This window comes from Tenrec ecaudatus, chromosome 18 (genome assembly GCF_050624435.1).
Source record: "Tenrec ecaudatus isolate mTenEca1 chromosome 18, mTenEca1.hap1, whole genome shotgun sequence".
In the NCBI taxonomy this organism is placed as follows: domain Eukaryota; kingdom Metazoa; phylum Chordata; class Mammalia; order Afrosoricida; family Tenrecidae; genus Tenrec; species Tenrec ecaudatus.
Window position 1 is genome coordinate 3,755,512 of NC_134547.1, and position 18,223 is coordinate 3,773,734.

General features: G+C 60.4%; 2 protein-coding genes across 10 annotated transcripts; one reads left to right on the forward strand and one right to left on the reverse strand.

Annotated features, from left to right (window-relative positions):
- The first annotated feature begins 1,237 nt into the window (after positions 1 to 1,237).
- LENG9 (leukocyte receptor cluster member 9) lies at positions 1,238 to 3,717 on the forward strand. Its single transcript, XM_075537467.1, has one exon. The coding sequence runs from the start codon at positions 1,928 to 1,930 to the stop codon at positions 3,368 to 3,370; it is 1,443 nt and encodes a 480-aa protein (XP_075393582.1). The 5' UTR covers positions 1,238 to 1,927; the 3' UTR covers positions 3,371 to 3,717.
- Positions 3,463 to 13,942, reverse strand: LENG8 (leukocyte receptor cluster member 8). 9 transcript variants are annotated; one of them, XM_075537466.1, is made up of 16 exons: positions 13,804 to 13,942; positions 10,507 to 10,595; positions 9,851 to 10,025; positions 9,537 to 9,632; positions 9,328 to 9,438; positions 8,694 to 8,940; positions 8,364 to 8,505; positions 7,926 to 8,129; positions 7,555 to 7,833; positions 7,305 to 7,442; positions 6,911 to 7,196; positions 6,645 to 6,746; positions 6,477 to 6,545; positions 6,255 to 6,384; positions 5,964 to 6,171; positions 3,463 to 4,653 (listed from the first exon to the last, which is right to left on the reverse strand). In XM_075537466.1, the coding sequence occupies exons 2-16, from the start codon at positions 10,542 to 10,544 to the stop codon at positions 4,491 to 4,493; spliced, it is 2,388 nt and encodes a 795-aa protein (XP_075393581.1). In that variant the 5' UTR covers positions 10,545 to 10,595; positions 13,804 to 13,942; the 3' UTR covers positions 3,463 to 4,490. The 9 variants fall into 9 exon arrangements, with proteins under 9 accessions (XP_075393581.1, XP_075393580.1, XP_075393576.1 ...); XM_075537465.1 differs by having other exon boundaries at positions 9,328 to 9,441; XM_075537461.1 differs by having other exon boundaries at positions 4,513 to 6,171; positions 9,328 to 9,441; positions 13,808 to 13,942.
- Between the last annotated feature and the right edge of the window lie 4,281 nt (positions 13,943 to 18,223).

Genomic DNA, 18,223 nt, shown 5'->3' on the forward strand with positions numbered 1-18,223 from the left:
GGTGAAGCCACACCTGTAAATAATATAGCCAGGGGTGTGGCCACGTATGTAAATAAGGCAGCCTAGGGGCAGGGTCACATGTAAACAATGTAGCCTGGGGCGGGGTCTGGAGAAAGATAGGCTATCTGCTGGCCTAAAGGTTTATACCAGTAAACCTCAGAAACCTGAGCCCAAGCAGCGCTGGGGCTGCACGTGTAAATAATGTAGGGAGCCCCGCGGGCATATGGGTTATGCTTTGAGCTGCTCACCTCAAGGTCAGCAGTTCAAAACCACTAGGAACTCTGCAGGAGAAAGATGAGGCTTTCTGTTCCCCCGGAGTTACAGTCTCAGAAACTCACAGGGCAGTTTTGTCTGTCCTACAGGGTGCTGTGAGTCAGAACTGCCTCCATAGCAGTGAGGTTTGGGGGGCTTGGGTTTTTGTTTTATTTTTGAAGGGTGAAGCAATACATGTAAATAATGTATAAGAGTTAGGGCAATATGTAGATAATGCAGGTCTTACGGTGGAGCCGCGCGTGTAAATAAAGCAGTTTGGGGTGGGGAGAAACATGTAAGTAGCGTGGACTGGGGCAGGCCCTGGTTGTAGATTGGGTTTTGCTTTGTTAGCCCAGGCCAGCAATTCCAGCCCACCAGCCTCTATATGGCTGTCAGTTGCCGTAAAGATTGACAGCTTTGGAAAGCCACAGGGGCAGGTCTCTACTTCAGTCCAGTAGGGTTGCTATGAGTTACAACCAACTTTATGGCAGCGGGCCCTGGGCGTGTACACGCTGGGCTGCGATCTGCGTGGCCCGCAGTTCAGAACCATCACCAGACGCTCCTCCGGAGGAAGACTGGGCCTTCTCTTCCCGTAAGTCGTTAGTCTCGGAAACCCACGTGAGTTAGCATTGACGCCATGGCAGTGAGTTTCCCTTGGTTTTCCTTGGCTGTGAGTGCTGGGGCGGGGCCAGGTTCCCAAAGGAGCAGAGTAACGCCTCTTCACGGGGGGAGAAGCGTGGCCACGGAAATGCTATTGACTGTAGGCGGGCCAGGTACTAAACGTGCTCAAGGAGCTCCGCTGGCACAGCGGGTTAGGCGCTGGGCTGCTATCATCAGGATCAAGTGTTTCAACCTAGCAGCTTACTCCACGGCTATCTGCTGTTTTGTCTCCTACACCTTGTATATCGCCGAGTCGGACGGGACTTGGTGGCAAATGGGGACTTTGTGGGTGGGTGGGGCCAGACTAGAGCAAGTGAGGGTGGTCTCCAAGGGCGGTGTTTGGTTTCCACACGTGGCTGGGGGAACGGGCAGAGGGGTGACGGAAGAGCAGAGTTGGACAGAGGGACGGAATCCACTTCCTAGGAGGCATCTGCTGCCCGGAGAGAGCCAGAGCCGAGTTCTTTGGTGCATTCGGGGCGGGGAGAGTAGGGGGAAGTGGGGTACGGTGCTAACCCCATGGCGAGGAGGAGTCCTGGGGGACATTCCCACGAGGGCTAGTTTCCTATGGGTGCTGCTCCCCAGGGGTGCCGCTTCCAAGTGCGGAGTAGAATCTAGGACGCGCTGGGGCTCATTTCTCCCGATGGGGCCAGGGCAGTCGTAGGCCACGCTGGGACCTGACTTTCAGGGGACAAGGTTCCTGGAGGTGTGCCTAGTTCTGCGGGTCGCCTGAGAAAGTTTACACGGAGCGTGGCTTCTCCGAGGGGGGGGGGGGGGAAGGCAGGACAGAGCCCTGGTGACAAACTGGAGGCAGGGCAGAGTCCTGGGGCGCGGCTTCCAGGAGGCGGGGTTCCAGAGGTGGAGCGCCAGGCGGAGCCCTAGCAGGTTGAGCGGCCCTGGGATACACTGGACGTGTAGCTACCAGGGGCGTGGCTTTTTGGGGCTGGGCCCGCAGCTGCGCTCTGACTCGGAACCTCACTGCCGGTTTCCTGGAGCTGGCTAGGCCAGTCGGGACGCTATGGCGGCCTCGGGCGAGCCGGAGTCGGAGCAGTGCCCGGAGGACCCGGCAGCGGCACTGGCCTGCCGCTTCTTCCTGGAGGGCCGCTGCCGCTTCGGTTCGCGCTGCCGTCATTCGCACCCGGGGGCGCAGGCGCCCGAGCAGCCCTGTGGCGCCGCGAGCCGAGCTCAGGCCCAGGCGGGACTCGGGGACAAGAAGCCGCCGCTGCGCACGGCCGCCGCCGTCATCCAGCGCATCCGCTGGGATCCGCGCCTCGACCCGGCCGACTTCTCGGTGGGCTACGCCGACCGCTTCCTGGGCGTGCGCGAAGAGCCCTTCAGCGCCTTCTGCTGGGACGCGCCACTCGCCGCGCTCGGCCCGGGAGTCTTGGCCATCCCGCAGCACCGCGTGCGCTACTTCCGCTTCCGCGGCCGCCTGGTCTGGGACCGCGCCTCGCGCACGGACCACGTTTTCGGTTCCGGGCTGGCCGACGGCCGCGGGCCTACTATCCTGGAGGCGCTGGATGGGGGATCACCCGGCCCGGGAGACCCCGATGCGGGCGCGCTGGACTTTGAAGGCCCATATTGGAATGCCCCTGTCGGGGAAGTGCTGGACCAGAGAGAGCCCGGAGTGCTGGATGCTGATAGTGCGGAGACTAGGTGCAGAGCACCTGCAGAGCGAGCGAGAGACCTGGGCGCCAGCGGGAGGCCGGACAACCAGTGTAGGGCGGCAGAGGCCCTAGCTGTTCCACAACCCGACCTAATTGGGTGTGGAGACACCGGGGTGATGGGAGGGGCACTGACGCTAACAAAGGCCACGGCACAGAAGGACAGCAGTGAGGCTGGAGTCCCAGCAGGCCTGGAGGTGGGGTGGGGGCCCGGGGCCTGGAGCGCAGCAGGCCCTCGCCAGCCCAGGCCCACGCACTTTGTGGCCCTCCTAGTGACCGAGCCTGGGCTGCTGGCCGAGGTGGCACAGGCCCAGGCGCGCCTGGAAGAGGCGGCACCGGACTGCGCTTCCTTCCTGGTGCCTGCGCAAGCCCTGCACCTAACGCTGGCCCTGCTGCGCCTGGCTGGCCCTGGAGAGGAGGCGGCAGCTGCCCAGGCTCTGAGTAAGGCCCTCTCCCACCCGGGGCTCTGCACACCCCCAGAACTGAGGTTTAGGGACTTGGTCCTTCTGGGTCCCCATGTGCTCTGTGCACCCCCATCCCCAACACTGGAGAACACAGCTGAGATGCTGAGCCAGAGACTAGAGGCCGACGGACTGCGAGTGCTTCGGCCACCAGGTGGGCTGCGCCCCCACCTCACCTTGGCCAAGGTGCCCCACGGCTCCCTGGCCAGCCTACCGACACCGAGCTTCAGCTTGCAGCCGGAGCAAGCCAGTCAGGCCGTGGACAAACTCTGGCTGTGCCGTATGGGCAGGGCGGGTGAGGCCTACAGGGCCCTAACAGAGGTCCCCCTGAGGTGACTGCCCAGACCCACACCCACCCCACGGCAGCCAGAGCAGGGCGTCGGGGCTAAACCAGCCTAGCCGACAGCCCGCAGGAACGACTCTGTTGGTGCACGCGCGCTCTCTCCTTTTAATTTGGTGTCTCTCAAGCTTCCACAGGGCGTTCAGTGCTCCGAGGAAGGAACGAAGGAAGGATGGGGGAGGGAAGAGGGGGAGGGGAGGCAGAAGAGGAGGAACATCTGGAAAAGCAGTCTGACAGTCCAGCTGTTTGAACTCCTTGCACATCATCCAGTTACATGGCAGAGGAGAGGGAGGAAAGAAAAAGGGGAGAAAAAAGAACTTAAATAAACACACAGAAAAAGAAACGAGAAGGAAGATGGCTGAGTGAGCTGGTGATCCATGGAGGGGGAGGGGGGGAACGGCTTTACCTGTGCTGAACCAGGGGAGAGGGGAGGAAGGGGGGGCCAGAAGAAACATTGGGGCAGAGGGAGGAGGGACACAAGACAACTTAATACAACTTGAGACGAGGCCGGTCCGGCCGGCGAGCTCCCACGAGGCCTCCGGAGTCTTCGGTGCCGTGCGGCGGCGGGTGCAGCTGGTGACGGTGGCAGTGGCGACGGCATTTCTGGGGTGGGGGCCGAGGGCATAGTCTCTAGGCGGCTCCCCAACCCCCACACTGAAAGCCCCAAAGGGCTGGACAACAAGAGTCTGTGATGAAAGGCAGGCGAGGCTTCGGGGCGGGCAGGACGACCCGCCGCCAGTGGGCGGGCACGGCAGACCGATGGCCTGTCTTCCTTCTGCTGACCCCCCTGGCGTGGGTCGGGCCAGCTCAGGAACCGGAGTCGGAGCTCGAGAGAGAGAGAGAAAAAACACTGAGACGGCATTAGTGGAGGCGAAAAGTGGACACGGATGACCCCACAGCCCCCGCCGCCCCACCTCCCCCCCACCCCCATCCCCTGAGGCAAAAATAAAAATGTAGAAAAAAATCTCTGTACAGAATCCCTGGTGGGAAAAACGGGGCGGAGGTGGTGGCTCAGCCAGGAGCCCACACAGCCCCCCAGTTAATTTACACCCCAAGTCCATGGCTCAGCAACAATCGGCCGCCGCAGCCCACCCCCCACCCCATCCTCGCTCGAGCTCAGAAGGCTGGCAGCTGCGCCAGGCTGAGGCGACAGTCGACGCTGGCGTTGTCCGCGCCTGTGTAGGCCAGGCCCAGGGACTCGAGGAAGGCCCGGCAGGCGGCCTCGCCCTCAAAGGCCAGCTCGGCCTGCAGGTAGGAGACGGGCAGCACTGGGCGGAAGCTACGGAGACAAGAGGAGAGAGTGATGAGGCAGGTGGCGAGGTGGGTGGGGAGGGCACCACGGCAGGGTGGGCACCCCACCCCCTCGGTCAGGCACCCAGAGGGCCTCCAAGGCAACATTTAATAAGACTGCCCCCCCACCTCTGCCAGCCTCCCCCCTCAGGGACTTGGGGGGGCCTGGGGAGGGCCTGATGGCCCCAATCCCCAGCTGTGCCCCCCCTCATCCCCACTTACCTGTGCAGGGGACAGGGCACAACGGCCTGGGAGCCGGCACAGCTGAGGGCTACCCTGGGGACCCACCGGCACTGCACCAGACTACTAACTACAACACCCAGTGCTCCCTTGGGGTCTTGCTGCCCACATGCTAGGGGCTCCGAGGGAGCAAGCCTGCCCCATGCAAAGATCCCCTCGGCAGGAAGGTCTAGCCAGCACCAAGTCCCCAGTGCCCCCTCCCCCCCTGCCAGCTGACAGTACACTGTCTTCACAGGGAGAGGGCAGCCTCTGAAACATGTGTAAGTGGTAGCTTCTGCCACTCCTCACTCCCAGGGCAGATGGCACTGTCATCATCTTCATCAAGGCGCCCACTGTGCCTCCCAGCCTCTCCCTGGGCCCACCTGGCCAGCTCCACCCCAGCCCTGCCCCCGGAAAGGCCAAAGGTGCCAGGCTAGCGCTCAAGGATCCCTGGACTTGCCAGCCACAAAGTCAAAGTCCCTCAGCCTCAGCCAACGGGCGCTGAGGCCCGACCATGGGCAAGGGCACTGTCTGGGCTGCCACAAGCACCCTCTTGGCTCTAACCACCCAAAGGGTTCCAGCCAAACCCAGCGATCTTGCAAGCTACCTGGCCCCCTGACTGACAGACACACAACCCGTGAACGCCTCCCTGCCCACACCCCAATTCTCAGAGTACACATGGCTAAGTCAGAGGAGGGGGTCTGCTCCTTCGGGCCAGCGCAGCCGAGAGCAGGGAGCGCCGTTCCGTGCATGCCTGCGTGTGTGTGGAGGCAAACAACAGAGGCAGGAAAGGTGGGGACAGTGGGAGCTCAGAGGAGACCAAGAGCCCCAAGAAGGAGGAAGACACCAAGTCCTGGCGGAGGTCTCAGGAGCAGGAAGGCAAGGGGAGCCCAGGACCAGGGAGGCTGGTGGGCAGAGGGGCAGACAAACAGAGTGGGGCTGGCAGGGGAGCTTGGAGAGCAGCCCCGAGGGCGTGGGGGAGAGGCTGGTGGGCCAGAGACAGCCCGCCCGCCCACAGGCCTGAGAGTGGAGTGGAAGGAGACGAGGAGGGGCGGCGGGGGCGCACGCGGCCTCACATACGTTTTGATCATGGCCTTGAGGGCCGCCTTGCGCTCCCGGTCTGCGAACTTGTCCACCAGGTAGCCGGACATGCAGGGTGCACGGCAATAGAGCCGAAAGAAGCGGTGGTAGTTGCCCAGAGCCCAAGCCGCCCGCAGCGCCAAGGCGTGGGACACACACGGGTCAGCCTTCAGCTCCCGAGTCAGGTACGCCAGCTCCGTGGTTATGTCTGCGGGTGTAGGAGGGTGGGAGTGAGGGCAGCTGCGGTGGGAGGATGCCCCGACCCTTCAGGCGCCCAGGCTGGCCGCTCACCACCCGAGTTCTTGGTGAAGATGTAGTAGAGGATCCGGTAGGCAGTGAACTCGCCCACGTTCCCCGGCAGGTTCTCGGCGTACAGAGACTTGAGCTGTGTCTGGCACTGGTTGAACTCCTCATGGTCCCCCTGCAGGGAGGAAACAGGCACCGTGCTGGGAGATGGGAGAGGCTCTCCAGGGAGACAGCCAGGGCCAGGGCCAGGAAGGGCAGTCTGCTAACCTTCTCCAGGGCGATGCGGGCATGTGTCTCATACACCTCCACCGTGAATTCTGTTCGCACGCCCTGGACCTGGAGAGAGGGAGGGAGGGAGGGAGGGAGGGTCAGGTCTTGGGGTGGGGTGGCCGGTGGAAAGACAAGGTGCAGTCCCCCCCAGCCCGGTTGCCTCACCGTCAGGTCCTGGCGGATGGACTTCATCTGCTCACAAGCGAATGCATAGTCCTGCTTCTCCTTCCAATGCGACTTGACCATGGCCAGCGACTTCTTCAATACCTGCCCAGTCAGGCTGAGGTTCAGGGGGGACTTGGGGGTGCTGGCCTCCCCCCGCCACCAAGCCACGACTGTGAAACCCACCCTGAAGCCACCCCTACCCCCAGACACCCTGAGCCCACATGCTCCCCAAAGCCCTCACTGTGGGTCTGCCCGGGGTGACTCACGGCCACTGGGCGCACGGTGGAGGGGTCAGGCGCGCAGGTGAGCCGCAGGTAGTGCTTGGTGATCTCGGGGCAGGTGCCTACGATTTGCAGCTCCTGCCAGTCGGGGTCGGCCCCGCCACTCTCCAGATTGCTCATCTGCAGCACGAGCGGCTCTAGGCGCAAGCGACGGGCGTGGCCGTGCTGGAAACGGGCCGCCCTCTTCTGCTTCTTCAGCTCGCGCTCCGGGTCCTCACACTCCAGGGCCGCCATCTTCTTGCGGCCCCGCTTGGTATTAGCAAGGTCGTGCCTGGGGGCAACGAGGGGGCCGTGAGCATCAGCAGCCTGAAGGCTCAGCTCCCTCCTCCCCAGGACATGGGTCCCAGCCCCCCACCTCCCTCACACCTAGAGTGCTTACCTCTTCCCCCGCGGCGCCCGACCCCGGCCCCGATCCATATGGGCGCCCCGGCCGCCACGGCCCTTGGGCTGGTTCCTCCGGCCCACAGGGTGGCCTTCATTCCCTGAGTAGGAGCTGTCTGAGTCCGAGTGGGAGTCGCTGTGTGGGAGGGAGGAGGTCAGAGGCGGGCAGTGCCTTCCCACCCCCCTCCAGGCCTGGGCCCTCTGGTGGGGTTGTGAGCCCCGGTGGGGCAGGCTGCAGGCAGCCATACCTCCGGCGGAAGTGGTGCGTGGGGGAGCGGGAGGAGGAGCGGGAACGGGACCCAGTGCTAGAAGAGGAGCTGTGGTTGTCTTTCATGAACACGTTGCGGTTGCCGAACTTGGCGAAGCTGCCGCGGGCTCGGCTGGCGCTCCCCGCCCCGGGTGTCCCCCGCTGCGCCTGGGCACCCCCACCCCTGCTTGCTGAGCCTGCCCCCCGGGGAGGGTGAAGGCCGCCAGGGGCCTCCCACCGCTTCTTCTTGGGGCTCTCTGCCACGGGCTCCCGGTTCAGCCTGGAAAGCAGCAGAAATGGATGACGTCAGCAAGCCTGCCCACCCCCCAGCTGGCAGGGCGCCCGTCCCATGGCCCCCACTTCCCTCCGCACCCTGGCAGCGGCTCACGGCTCCAGTCGATGGTGTAGGCCGAGCCGTCCTGCAGGCGCGCCTGCAGCACCTCCTTCAGCAGCTTCTCGGTGCGGTCCTTGTCCTCCTCCGACTCGCAGGCTGTGAAGCAGCGCTCCACGTACTCCTTCATGTCCTGCGGCCAGTCGTCCGGCTTCCCCGACAGGCTTCCCCGGGGAGCAGTCCCGCTGCAGATGGGGGAAGCGGGGGCTCAGTGTGCCAGCAAGTCTGCCACACATGGCACCACATGCTCTGCTCACGGCAGCTGGAGAGGCCACAAACATCCCACTTCTGACACCCAAAGTGTCCCCAGAACTGTATCTCACTTGCCGGACCATGGGTCTGTCCCCCCAAACCATCAGCTAGGTCGCTGTTAAGCCTGGCTTTGGGTGGGGGTGGGCGTTTCCCCTTGGGCAGGTCACCTGTGACTCGGGGCCTTTTCGGCACTGGGCTGGGGGCCGAAGTTGCCATGCTGCCCCTCTGAGCTGGCATTGAAGTTCTGGTTGGTAACAGCAAAGGGCCGCTTCTGAATGTTGAACTTGAGACCGCCGGTCCCGGGGGCAGCTGTGGGGGCAGCACAGCTGTGGTGAGGGTGAGGGAGGGCAGAGGCTTCACTCCCACCAAAGGCTGGGTTCCAAGGCCTGGAGTGGTCTCTCTCGGAGCTCTGGGGAACTAGAGGACTAGGAGCCCCCCCCACCCCTGGTCTTTCCCCCATCAGAGCACAGGCGTGCTGAACCAAGCCCCTGACTTACGCTTCATGCGGCCCCACAACTGCTGGCCCTTCTTGGGCTTGGCGGGCTCCGGGTAGTTGTGCTGTCCATAGGCCTGGCCTGATGGCGCCCCCGCCTGGCTGTGCTGCGTGGCTGGCACTGTCCCTGGCTGGGGGCCACTGCTCAGGTGGGCCCCATGCTGGGTGTTAGACGGCTGAGGGGGCTGGGCTGGTAACTGCTGGGGGGGTGCCTGGTAGGACATGCCCTCATCCATGCTGGGAACAGGGGGCTACGAGGAAGCCAGCACTGAGGGTGGGGACCACAGGCAGGGTGTGGCTCCTTCCCTGTCCCCCCATACCCACCCTTCCTCCCCTCGCTACTACACTCTCTGGACCCCATGTGCCACCCTCCCGCTCAGTTGAAGCGCAGGTGCAGGAAGGCCGAGCGCCAGCTGTTAGTCAGCAGTGCCGAACACGAGTCCATGTCTGACCTTCCCCGAGGCTCCCAGTGAGGTGACAGTGAGGGAGGGAGCACACAAGCGTGCACTACTGCGTGCCATTACCTGAGTGCTGGGGGAAGGAGACCGGACAGCCCCACCCCCTGGGCCCGAACTGGTCTCCCGTGCTATGCTCTGCACCCTCACTGTCAGACGGGGGTTGCGGGCCGAGTTCTTTACCTGGCTGAGTGCACCCTGGTGCTGCGGGGCGGCCGGCTGCTGTGGGGCGGCTGAGCTGTAGGAGCTGGTCATGCCGTACTGGGAGGCTGAGCTGTAGCCCTGGTACATGCTCTGCTGGGGATGCAGGAGAGCACCGCTCAATGCACAGTCAGCACGCAGGGTCCGGCCCCTCTTCGCCCCGCCCCACCCCGCCCCGCCCGAGCCCTCACCACGGGGTAGTAGTAGCTGTAGGGGTAGGCATAGTTGTACTGCTGGTACCACTGGTAGTACTGCTGCTGCTGCAGGGCCTCGGCCTGCGACACGTACTGGGGGGAAAGATGGACAGTCAGGGACGGGTCAGCAACACACCCCATCCCCGGGAGGGAGGCCAGCTGACTGGCCGGCAATGGCAACCAAGTCTCCCCAGCAGGCCCAATCTTGTCCCGCCCCAGCAGGCTGAATGCCTGGCGCTGGTGAAATCCACCTCAGGGACACAGGCTTTGGGTGCCCCCTCCCGCTCCCCCTGGCCCAGGGCCCCTCCCACCTGAGCACTGGCTGCTGGGCCATTGGTGCTGGCCTTGGCAGAGCTGCCCGCGGCACCCGCCTTGCTGATGCTGGCCAAGGCCTGCCGGGCCTTCTCCCACTCCGGGTTCTCGTGCATGGGCGCCTCCATTCCATTCTCTCTGCTGGCCCCGGCCACCATGCTGTACTGTGAAGACCTGCAGAGGACCACCGCCCTGTCAACCAGCGCCTCCCAGCATTACCCCAGTCTGCTGAGCTCCAAATAAGCCTTGTTTCTGCCAAGGGACACACACGACTGCTGAGTGCTGAGCTCCCACCCACATAGCCGCTGTGACGACCAAAACCAAGCAAGGGCAGCCAGCACCCAGGGAACCCAACTTGGGCCTGACACCACCCTGCAGGTGCCAGCCTTTCTCCCAGGGGCCTCTGCCTTCAACTGGCCTTCCTGTCTCAGGAGCCGAATCCGCTCCTACTGAGCTGTTAGGGGCACCCAGGCCAAGAGGAAAGCTGCTGGCTGAGCCCTGCAGCTGGGCCCAGGGGACCCCATGGGGAGAAAGGGGAGCTCACAGAGGCCTGCCCACCCTCAGGTGCCTTCTGGTCAGATGAGGAAACACACACACACCCCCCACCACTCCCCTAGAAATCACCAGGTCCTCCGGCCCCACCAGCTCCACTAACCAATCTGCACTGCGCTGATCACCCACGTTGGCCGCCATCTGGACCTTGGGGTGCAAGGGGTGGACTTCGGGAGCCAGACTGCTTTCCCACTGTCTGAGAGAGAGCACCTGTTAGGATGGATGACCCAGAAAAGGGAGGGGGGGTACTGGAGGAAGGGGTGTTTGAGGAGGAATGAGGGGGGGCACAGCACCACAGCATGGGGACACCCTCCGCTCCCTGTACTGATCTGGGGGAAGAGGAAAGAATTGGAAAAAGATGCTGAGGGTGCTGCTCAAATCGTAGTGGTTGCTCGTTGGGCTTCTAGCTGCAGGTTGGCTGTTCAAAACCATCAGCTGCTCCACAGAGAAAGATGAGGCTTGCCGCTCCTGTAGAGTTACCCTCTCAGAAACTCACTGGAGTCTGCACCGACTCCACGGTAGTGCCCCGGGGCAGAGCAGAGCCTCGAGCAAGAAGCTGCATGGACATGGACACGGACGAACATGACTGGACCTCAGTCAAGGGGTAAAACTCCGAATAAACCAAACACACTGCCTGCTGAGCTGGCTCCAACTGAGCAGCCATCCAGGAAGGAGAGCGTAAAACTGTCCCATAGGGTCGGCCAGACTACCTCTTTACAGAAGTAGACACCTCCTCACTCTCCCAGAGCAGCTGGTGGGTTCGAACCACTGACTGTGTGACTACTAGCTATAGTCACTGCACCAGTAAGCCACCTTCATCAAGAGCTCCCCCAGTGCCGTCGGTCGAGTCAATTCCGACTCACAGCAAGCCGAGGACAGAGGAGACCTGCCCTTGTGGGTTTCCAGTGGTGTACATTTAGGGGAGCAGACAGCCTCATCTCTCCCAAGGTTGGCAGCCAAGTGCTCAGTCAGGACAAGGGGCCAACACTAAACCAGAGAAAAAGGCAGGCCCTGAGAGGTAACAGGAGAGAGATGGCCTGCAATCAGGGGGCCCGGCTAGGAGATGGGGGAGGAGCTTCGGGTTAGGTCTTTGAGCACAGATTGGGGGGAGGGGGGAGAGGCAGGGAGAGCAATGGTGGGTGGAGGACAGATCTGGGAGGAAAAGCAATTTTCTGGAGATTACCCCCAAGGGAAGGGAGATGTCAGGTTCATGAAGAGAACCCCCAAGTAAAGTAATAAACTTAGAAAGCTCTTATAGGCAGTCAAAATTCAAAAAGGTTCCCTAAAACGAGGGAGTGTGTGTGTGTGTGTGTGTGAGAGAGAGAGAGAGAGAGAGAGAGAGAGAGAGAGAGAGAGAGAGAGAGAGAGAGAGAACGCGCGAGCGAGCGCACTTACTCGAGGGTATACATGCATGAACAGGAGTGTTCTTTCTAGAGTAGGTATGAACTCAAGACAGACAAAAGTGCTACTAGATGGGGATTTAGGGGCTCTGGGGATGCTTGAGGTTAAAGCACTGAGCTGCTAAATGAAAGGTCAGTGGTTCAAAGCCCCCAGCAGTCAGCTTAGGTAAAGCTGGTGCCACAGAACCCCTGTGGGGCTGCAGGCTGCTGAGTCTACCCAGTGGCAGGGGGTAGGGCTTTTTAGTAAGGGTGGCTCAGAGTCCGCATTCAAGAGTTAAGGGCGTGGCTATCAGCTCCTGCAGGTCTACAGCCTTGGAAACCCTGTGCAGGCTGGATGGCATGGATCCGAGCTGTCACTGCGTTGATGGCATCAGGAATTGTTTTCTGTTTATGTTTTTAACAGCCTAAAGGTTGGCAGTGCAAACCCACCCACCAAGCCCACATCGCCGCTGGTCACATGGATTCCAACCAACTGCGTGGCTCACTGCCACCAGGGCCCAGAAACCTACTTCCCCAAAGCCAAACGCTTCAAACTCTGCGGGAACACTTCTGTGGGGCACACGGAGGCCGGCTCCATGGCAACCAACACAACAACAATAAAGAAAGGCGCGCACGCGCAGGTTTAGATACTTAGCAAGGCTGGGAAGGGATGGCAGAGAGTAAAGGGGTGTTTGGGAGCCAAGGGCTGAGGGACCGAAGGTTCCTGAAGAGGACAAATAGGAAGTGGGGAGCGGAGCTCAAAAGAGAGTCCCTTTGATAAGTCCAATACACACACCCCAAATCTATCTCCCCACCCCACAAAAAAGAAATCCACTGCACAGAGGGCATCGCGACCAAGTGCAACCCTGTAGCACAGCCCGGGGGTTTCCGGGGCTGTCACTCTTCCCCAAAGCAGACCACCTCATCTTCGGGGTTGGGCTTGGACCTCGGACCTCTCCACACCCGCACCAGCAGGGCTGCTGGACTTAGGTCCAAAACCAACGCCTAATCACAGCACTGAAGCTGACTGACTCCTGGAGGCCCTACAAGGCAGAGTAGAGCCGCCCCCGTGGGACTTTACGGCCTGTAATTCTTGACAGAAGCAGCCAGCCTTCGTCATGCTCCTTCGGAGACCTGGGGAATGGGGCAGCTCGGCGCTTTAGCCGCTGCACCAGCAGCCCTCCTGGGTCAAGGGATTACAGGTGGCCATCTGGCCCTATTCCGACTCACAGCGGCCCTACAGGGCAGGGAAGAGCTGCCGCCACGGGGTTTTCCTAGCCGTGAGCCTCCAGGGAAACAGCGCCTCATCTTTCTCCCCCGAGCGGCTTGGGGTTGCCTTCCAACCACATTTCAGCCGCGGCGTCACCAGGGCGCCTTTGAGAGCCCGAAAACTCCAAAACGTGGAGAGGACGGGAGTCTGGGCCTGAGAGAGCCCCCGAAGAAGCAAAGGTCCGAAGGCGGAAGCAGAGCCCGGGGGAAACCTGGGGCGGGAGGCAGGCGAGGAGGGCGATCGGGGGGTGGGGGGGTGGGGACGGAGGGGGTGGGGACGAAGCTCCTGGACAATCGAGGTGCACCTGGCCACCCCGCCGGCCCCGGGAAGGCGGAGGACGAAGCCCCTGAGGAGCCCCGAGTCCCCGTCGCCACCGCCACCGCCCCGGCCCGCTGCGCATGCGCACCACGTCTCCGAGGAGCAGGTCCGCGTACGGGCCGGCGGTCACCCGGGGCGGCGCCCCTCTCCCGGTGGAACGGCCCGGTCAATGGAGGGCGGAGACCGTTCCGGGCGCGGGGAGTTCCAATAGACCCGAAGGTGCGGCGCGGGGCCGACGCGCATGCGCACGGGAAAGCGCCGCGGCGACCTCTCCCCCCCCCCCGTCCCGCCGCGCATGCGTGCGGGCCGCCCCACCTCGGCGTCGCTCGCGCGCGGCGTCCGTTGGTACGATACCCGAGCAGGCCTCGGCGCCCGCGGAAAGTAAAACGCGAGGGGGTGCGCAGCCCTGCCGCCCGCACGCCCTTCCCCGCACCTGCCTCAGCCGTTCGTTATCGCAGCTAGCTAGTGGCCCGAGACGACGTCCACACTGAGGACGGCCGGCCCCGGCAGCCGGCTACCTCGGATCTTCCTTGGGTTTCGTCCTCCCGACTGCAGCGTTCTGACGTCACGTTGAGGCCTCGCCCCGTCTTCCGCGTCCCCCGCGCAGCCAATAAAGCGCCGCAAACGGGGATTAAGCCCGCCTCCCGCCTACGTAAGCCCTGCGCAGGGCGGTTTCCGGCAAACAGGAAGCGTGGGTGGGGACGGTGGCCCCGACGGGACAAGCGGCCTTCCGCGGTAGGCGTTGTCGTGGTAGCCATGATTGGTCCCAGTGAAGGAGACGGGGAGTAGCGCCCAGGGGAGGGGAAGGCTAGCTTAGAGGCGTGGGAGAGTGTCCCTAGGGAATAAAATAAACTCGCGCGGGCGCACCCGGCCGAGGAAAGATGTGCTCCAGCAAGAAGGGGCGGGCAGGGAGCGAGTGTGGCTGGGGTTGGGGAGGGACGGGGCAGGTCTGGACTATGGCGGCCAGTCGGCGGGGTGTCCGTCAGATCCCGAGAGGAAATGAGGGGCTTGCTTCAGAGGTGGGCAGCTCTGCGCCTGGAGACCCTCTGAGAGCCTGCCCTGGGTCGCCGTGCGCCCACTTCCCTCTCTTGTTTACCGTGGCTGATTGAGGGGGCGTGGTGGCGCAGTGGAGTAGGCGCTGGGCTTCTAACCGCTGGGATGGGGTTCGAAGCCAGCAGCCACGCTTTGCGGGAGATTGGCAGACTAGGGATTCCTATGGAGTAAGTTCGACCCTCCCCTAGGTGGGTCGGCATTGACAGCTGTGGGTGGAGAAACCCGCTTGTCGGCCTTTTAAAATATCCATGCAGCGCACAGTGGGTAACACACGGAGCTGCTAACCACAAGGTCAGCAGTTCGAGCCCACCAGCCGCTCCGCAGAAGAACGATGGAGGAGGCTTCCTACTCCCATAAAGGGACCACCTCGGAAACTTACAGGGGCAGTTCTGCCCTGTCCTGTAGGGTCACTGTGAGCCATCAGAGCAGAGTCATATAATCCTATCATAAAACTCCCCCACCTTCTGGCTCTGCGGAAAAGTCGTCTGATGGAATTCACAAAGACTGTGGCTAGAAGAACCAGATCTCACCAGCGGAGCCCTGGAGGCTCTGTGGGCTAAGCATGAGTCTACTAACCAAAAAAGCAGTCGTTCAAACCCACCAGCCACCCCAGGGGAGAAAGGCAAGGCTTAGCTGCTCCCTTAATGATTTAGTCTCAGAAACCCACAGGGCCAGGTCTATCCTGCCCTTCAGGTTGCGGTAAGTTGGAATCAACTCAATGGCAGCCAGTTGGTTTGGGTCCTGGTTCTGGCTGATTACTGATAAGGAATGCCTGAGTGGCGGTTAACCCTTTATGGTAGTTAACATAATACCATGTGCAGTTGATAAAGTGTAGGGGTGGAATTTAGCGCCTGTCCTGCAGGTCACAGCTTAATGACCTCCTTTGGAAGCTCTCTGGAGCCCACCCCCACTCTCTTCACCTTCCCGCAATGGAGTCACTTAGAGTTCCACTGCCATTGGATCCATGGGACGTTGCACCCACCAGCCCATGATGTTCTGACATTCTGCATCATTGCATGTGGCTGCATGCGTCCAAACAGGGATTTATGGACCAGTATGGGACTTATGGGCTGGGATCCCAGCCGTGCTGGAATGCCATATTGATGCACAGTCACTCCTTAATGTTGAAATAGACAAGCTCATGTCACCACATGGAAAAGCACTTCGCTCCTGAAGGCATCCTCCCCCACCTCTGACCACCCCTGACCCCCCACCCCCAACCCTCATAATCGTTTTAATATCACAATGCACTACAGGTTTGTAAGTGCCCTTTGGGCAATTCTTGTTTAAACTACGTCTCTCTTTTTCAAGAGAAGCCCTGTAAGTCTTTCTCAAGATCGTAAAACTTTACCTAAATATATATATATATTTAACTTCTGTCAATATTGCTTACTTAGTGATAAATTTCAACTTGCTTTTTCTTCTGCTTTGTGTATTCCACCCTCTGAATAGTATAAAGGAGGCTTGGTCAGGAAAGATGGGCACTGTAGTGTCACAGATATATCCTTTGAACATCCTCTCTGCAGTCCGGGCTAGCCTGATGGGAAAAATAAAGATTTCTCATAATTTAAACTGGACATTGTACTGGTCTTCATTTACTCGAACCTGCAGCAATGTGAAGCTCTTCATTACACATGCATGAGTGTCTGTGGATTTGTTTCTCTCATCGACCCGGCCTAACAAAGCTTGTCTACCCAGCAACACCTCAGAAGCAAGGTCTGGTGAACTAGTTCCAGAAGAGTCAGCTAGTGGAGGGGAGCGGATCTGACTACCATCAAAAAGGAAGTGGAGCACTTCCATCAGGCCTGGGGTCCCTGCGAGGAGCCTCCTGGTCTCCGTCCAGGAGACAGAGGGCTGTGAGTCAGGAGCCCTGAGAAACAGAAGCAGGAGAAAGCAGCACATCCATGAGGGCAGGAGGCTTGCTGGTGGAGCATGGTGCCTTCCAGCCCCCGCTGGTAGAGCGGAAAGGGCTCTGTAACACTTGGCCTACGCAGGGCCATGGGTCAGAGAGAGGCCTGCCTGGCCCAGGAGCGATATCCAGTCATTTCTGCTTCCCTATGGTAACACGCCCCCAGCAAGCCCCCATCACAGGGAGCTCCATCTGGGCAGTTCTGGGCAGCAGTTAGAATATATCCTCGAACCCAGCAAATACATGAGAGTGCTGTGGAGAGACGGTAGTACGAGGGGATGGACTGGTAAGACCTTTTGAGGGTGAAAGCCCGCAGGAGTCCCACCTCCCTCCCTCGTAAGACTCAGCCTCACCCTGTGACCAAGACGTTGATCCTCCTTGCCCCCCCCCCCTGCACCCGAGCCCACAGGGCAGAGTGGAACTGGCCCCCGAGGGGTTCTACACCTATAAATCCTCCCAGCCAGCTTCCTCTTCCTCTCAGGGAACCCTCCCCTCGAATGAGCAGCTGTGATAGACCAGAGACACTCGTGTGTGTATAAGGAAGAGTTTTATACCAAAGAGTAATTGTATATTAAGAAAACAGCCCAGTTCAGATCAAGTCCATAACTATTAGCCCATAAGTCTGACACTAGTCCATAAATTCCTCTTCAGCCACACACAGTGATGCAAAATGCAAGAAGATCACAGGCAGGTGGACAGGTCTCAGCAAGTCCACGTGGATCAATGTGTCTTGTCAACAAGAGGGTGGAAACATCTCACCACTGCCTCGGGTCTCTACGTGGCTTTCCAAGTGTGACTCTTCAACAGGAAGGTGAAGCAGAGAGAGAGAGTGTAGCCCTCCTCCCAGGAGAAGGAGAGGAAGTTCCCAGAATCCTCATGATCAGGCCATGCCCACAAGGACCGCATCATCAGGCTGTGACCTGATTGACAGGCTAGACTCCACCCCTACACTTATTTATCAAGTGGACATGAAGTGATGTAAGGACCACAGCAGCTAAGCTCTTTAACCACTGCACCACCAAGGGCCCCTTCCCAACCCCCATGCTGGAGCATGTTTCCCCCACCCTGACGCTTTGTCCTCCCGTTGTCCTTGCCTTCTTTCTTTTCCTTTTTACCTGCTCCGCCAGATGCAGGATGTTTTTGAAAAGGAGGACTAGCTGAGGAAGATCCAGGACCGCCTGTATGGATGACAACTGAACGTCAGGAAGACCAACACCCACACAACTGGATCAGTGGGCGTGATAGTTAACATCATCTCATGTCAACTCGATGTGTAGAGTGGAGGAGTGGAGTCTAGCTGTCAATCACGTCACAGCCTGAGGGTACCTCCTTGTGGGCGTGGCCTTCATAAGAAGGGTCTTGGGAACCTCCCCCTTCTCTCTGCCTTCACCTTTCTTATGTTGAGTCACTCAGACAGCAAGCTGCCAGAGCCACGCAGAGGCCCGCGAGAGCCCTGGAGATGCGTCCATCACCAATGGTCCCACAAGACTTTGCACCCACCGGCCTGTGATCTTTCTGCATCATTGCACGTGGCTTCGTGAGTCTGCAAAGGGATTTGTGGACTAGTCTCAGACTTACAGACTTGATCTGGACTGGGCTTAGATGTTTTACTGATGCACAGTATATTCCTTAATAAAGCTCTCTCTTGCACATCTATGTCACCGAATTTGTTTCTCAAGTCAACCTGACCTAACAAAGTAGTTAACATCATGATACACAGAGAGAGACTGAGCTGTCAAGGATTTCAGCTTGCTTGGTTCCACAATCAACGCCTATGGAAGCAGCAGTCAAGGAATCCAGCGACACATTGCATTGGGTACATTTTCCTGCATGCGACCTCTTGAGAGTGTTGAAAAATGAGAATGTTACTGTGAGGACTAAGGTGTCCCTG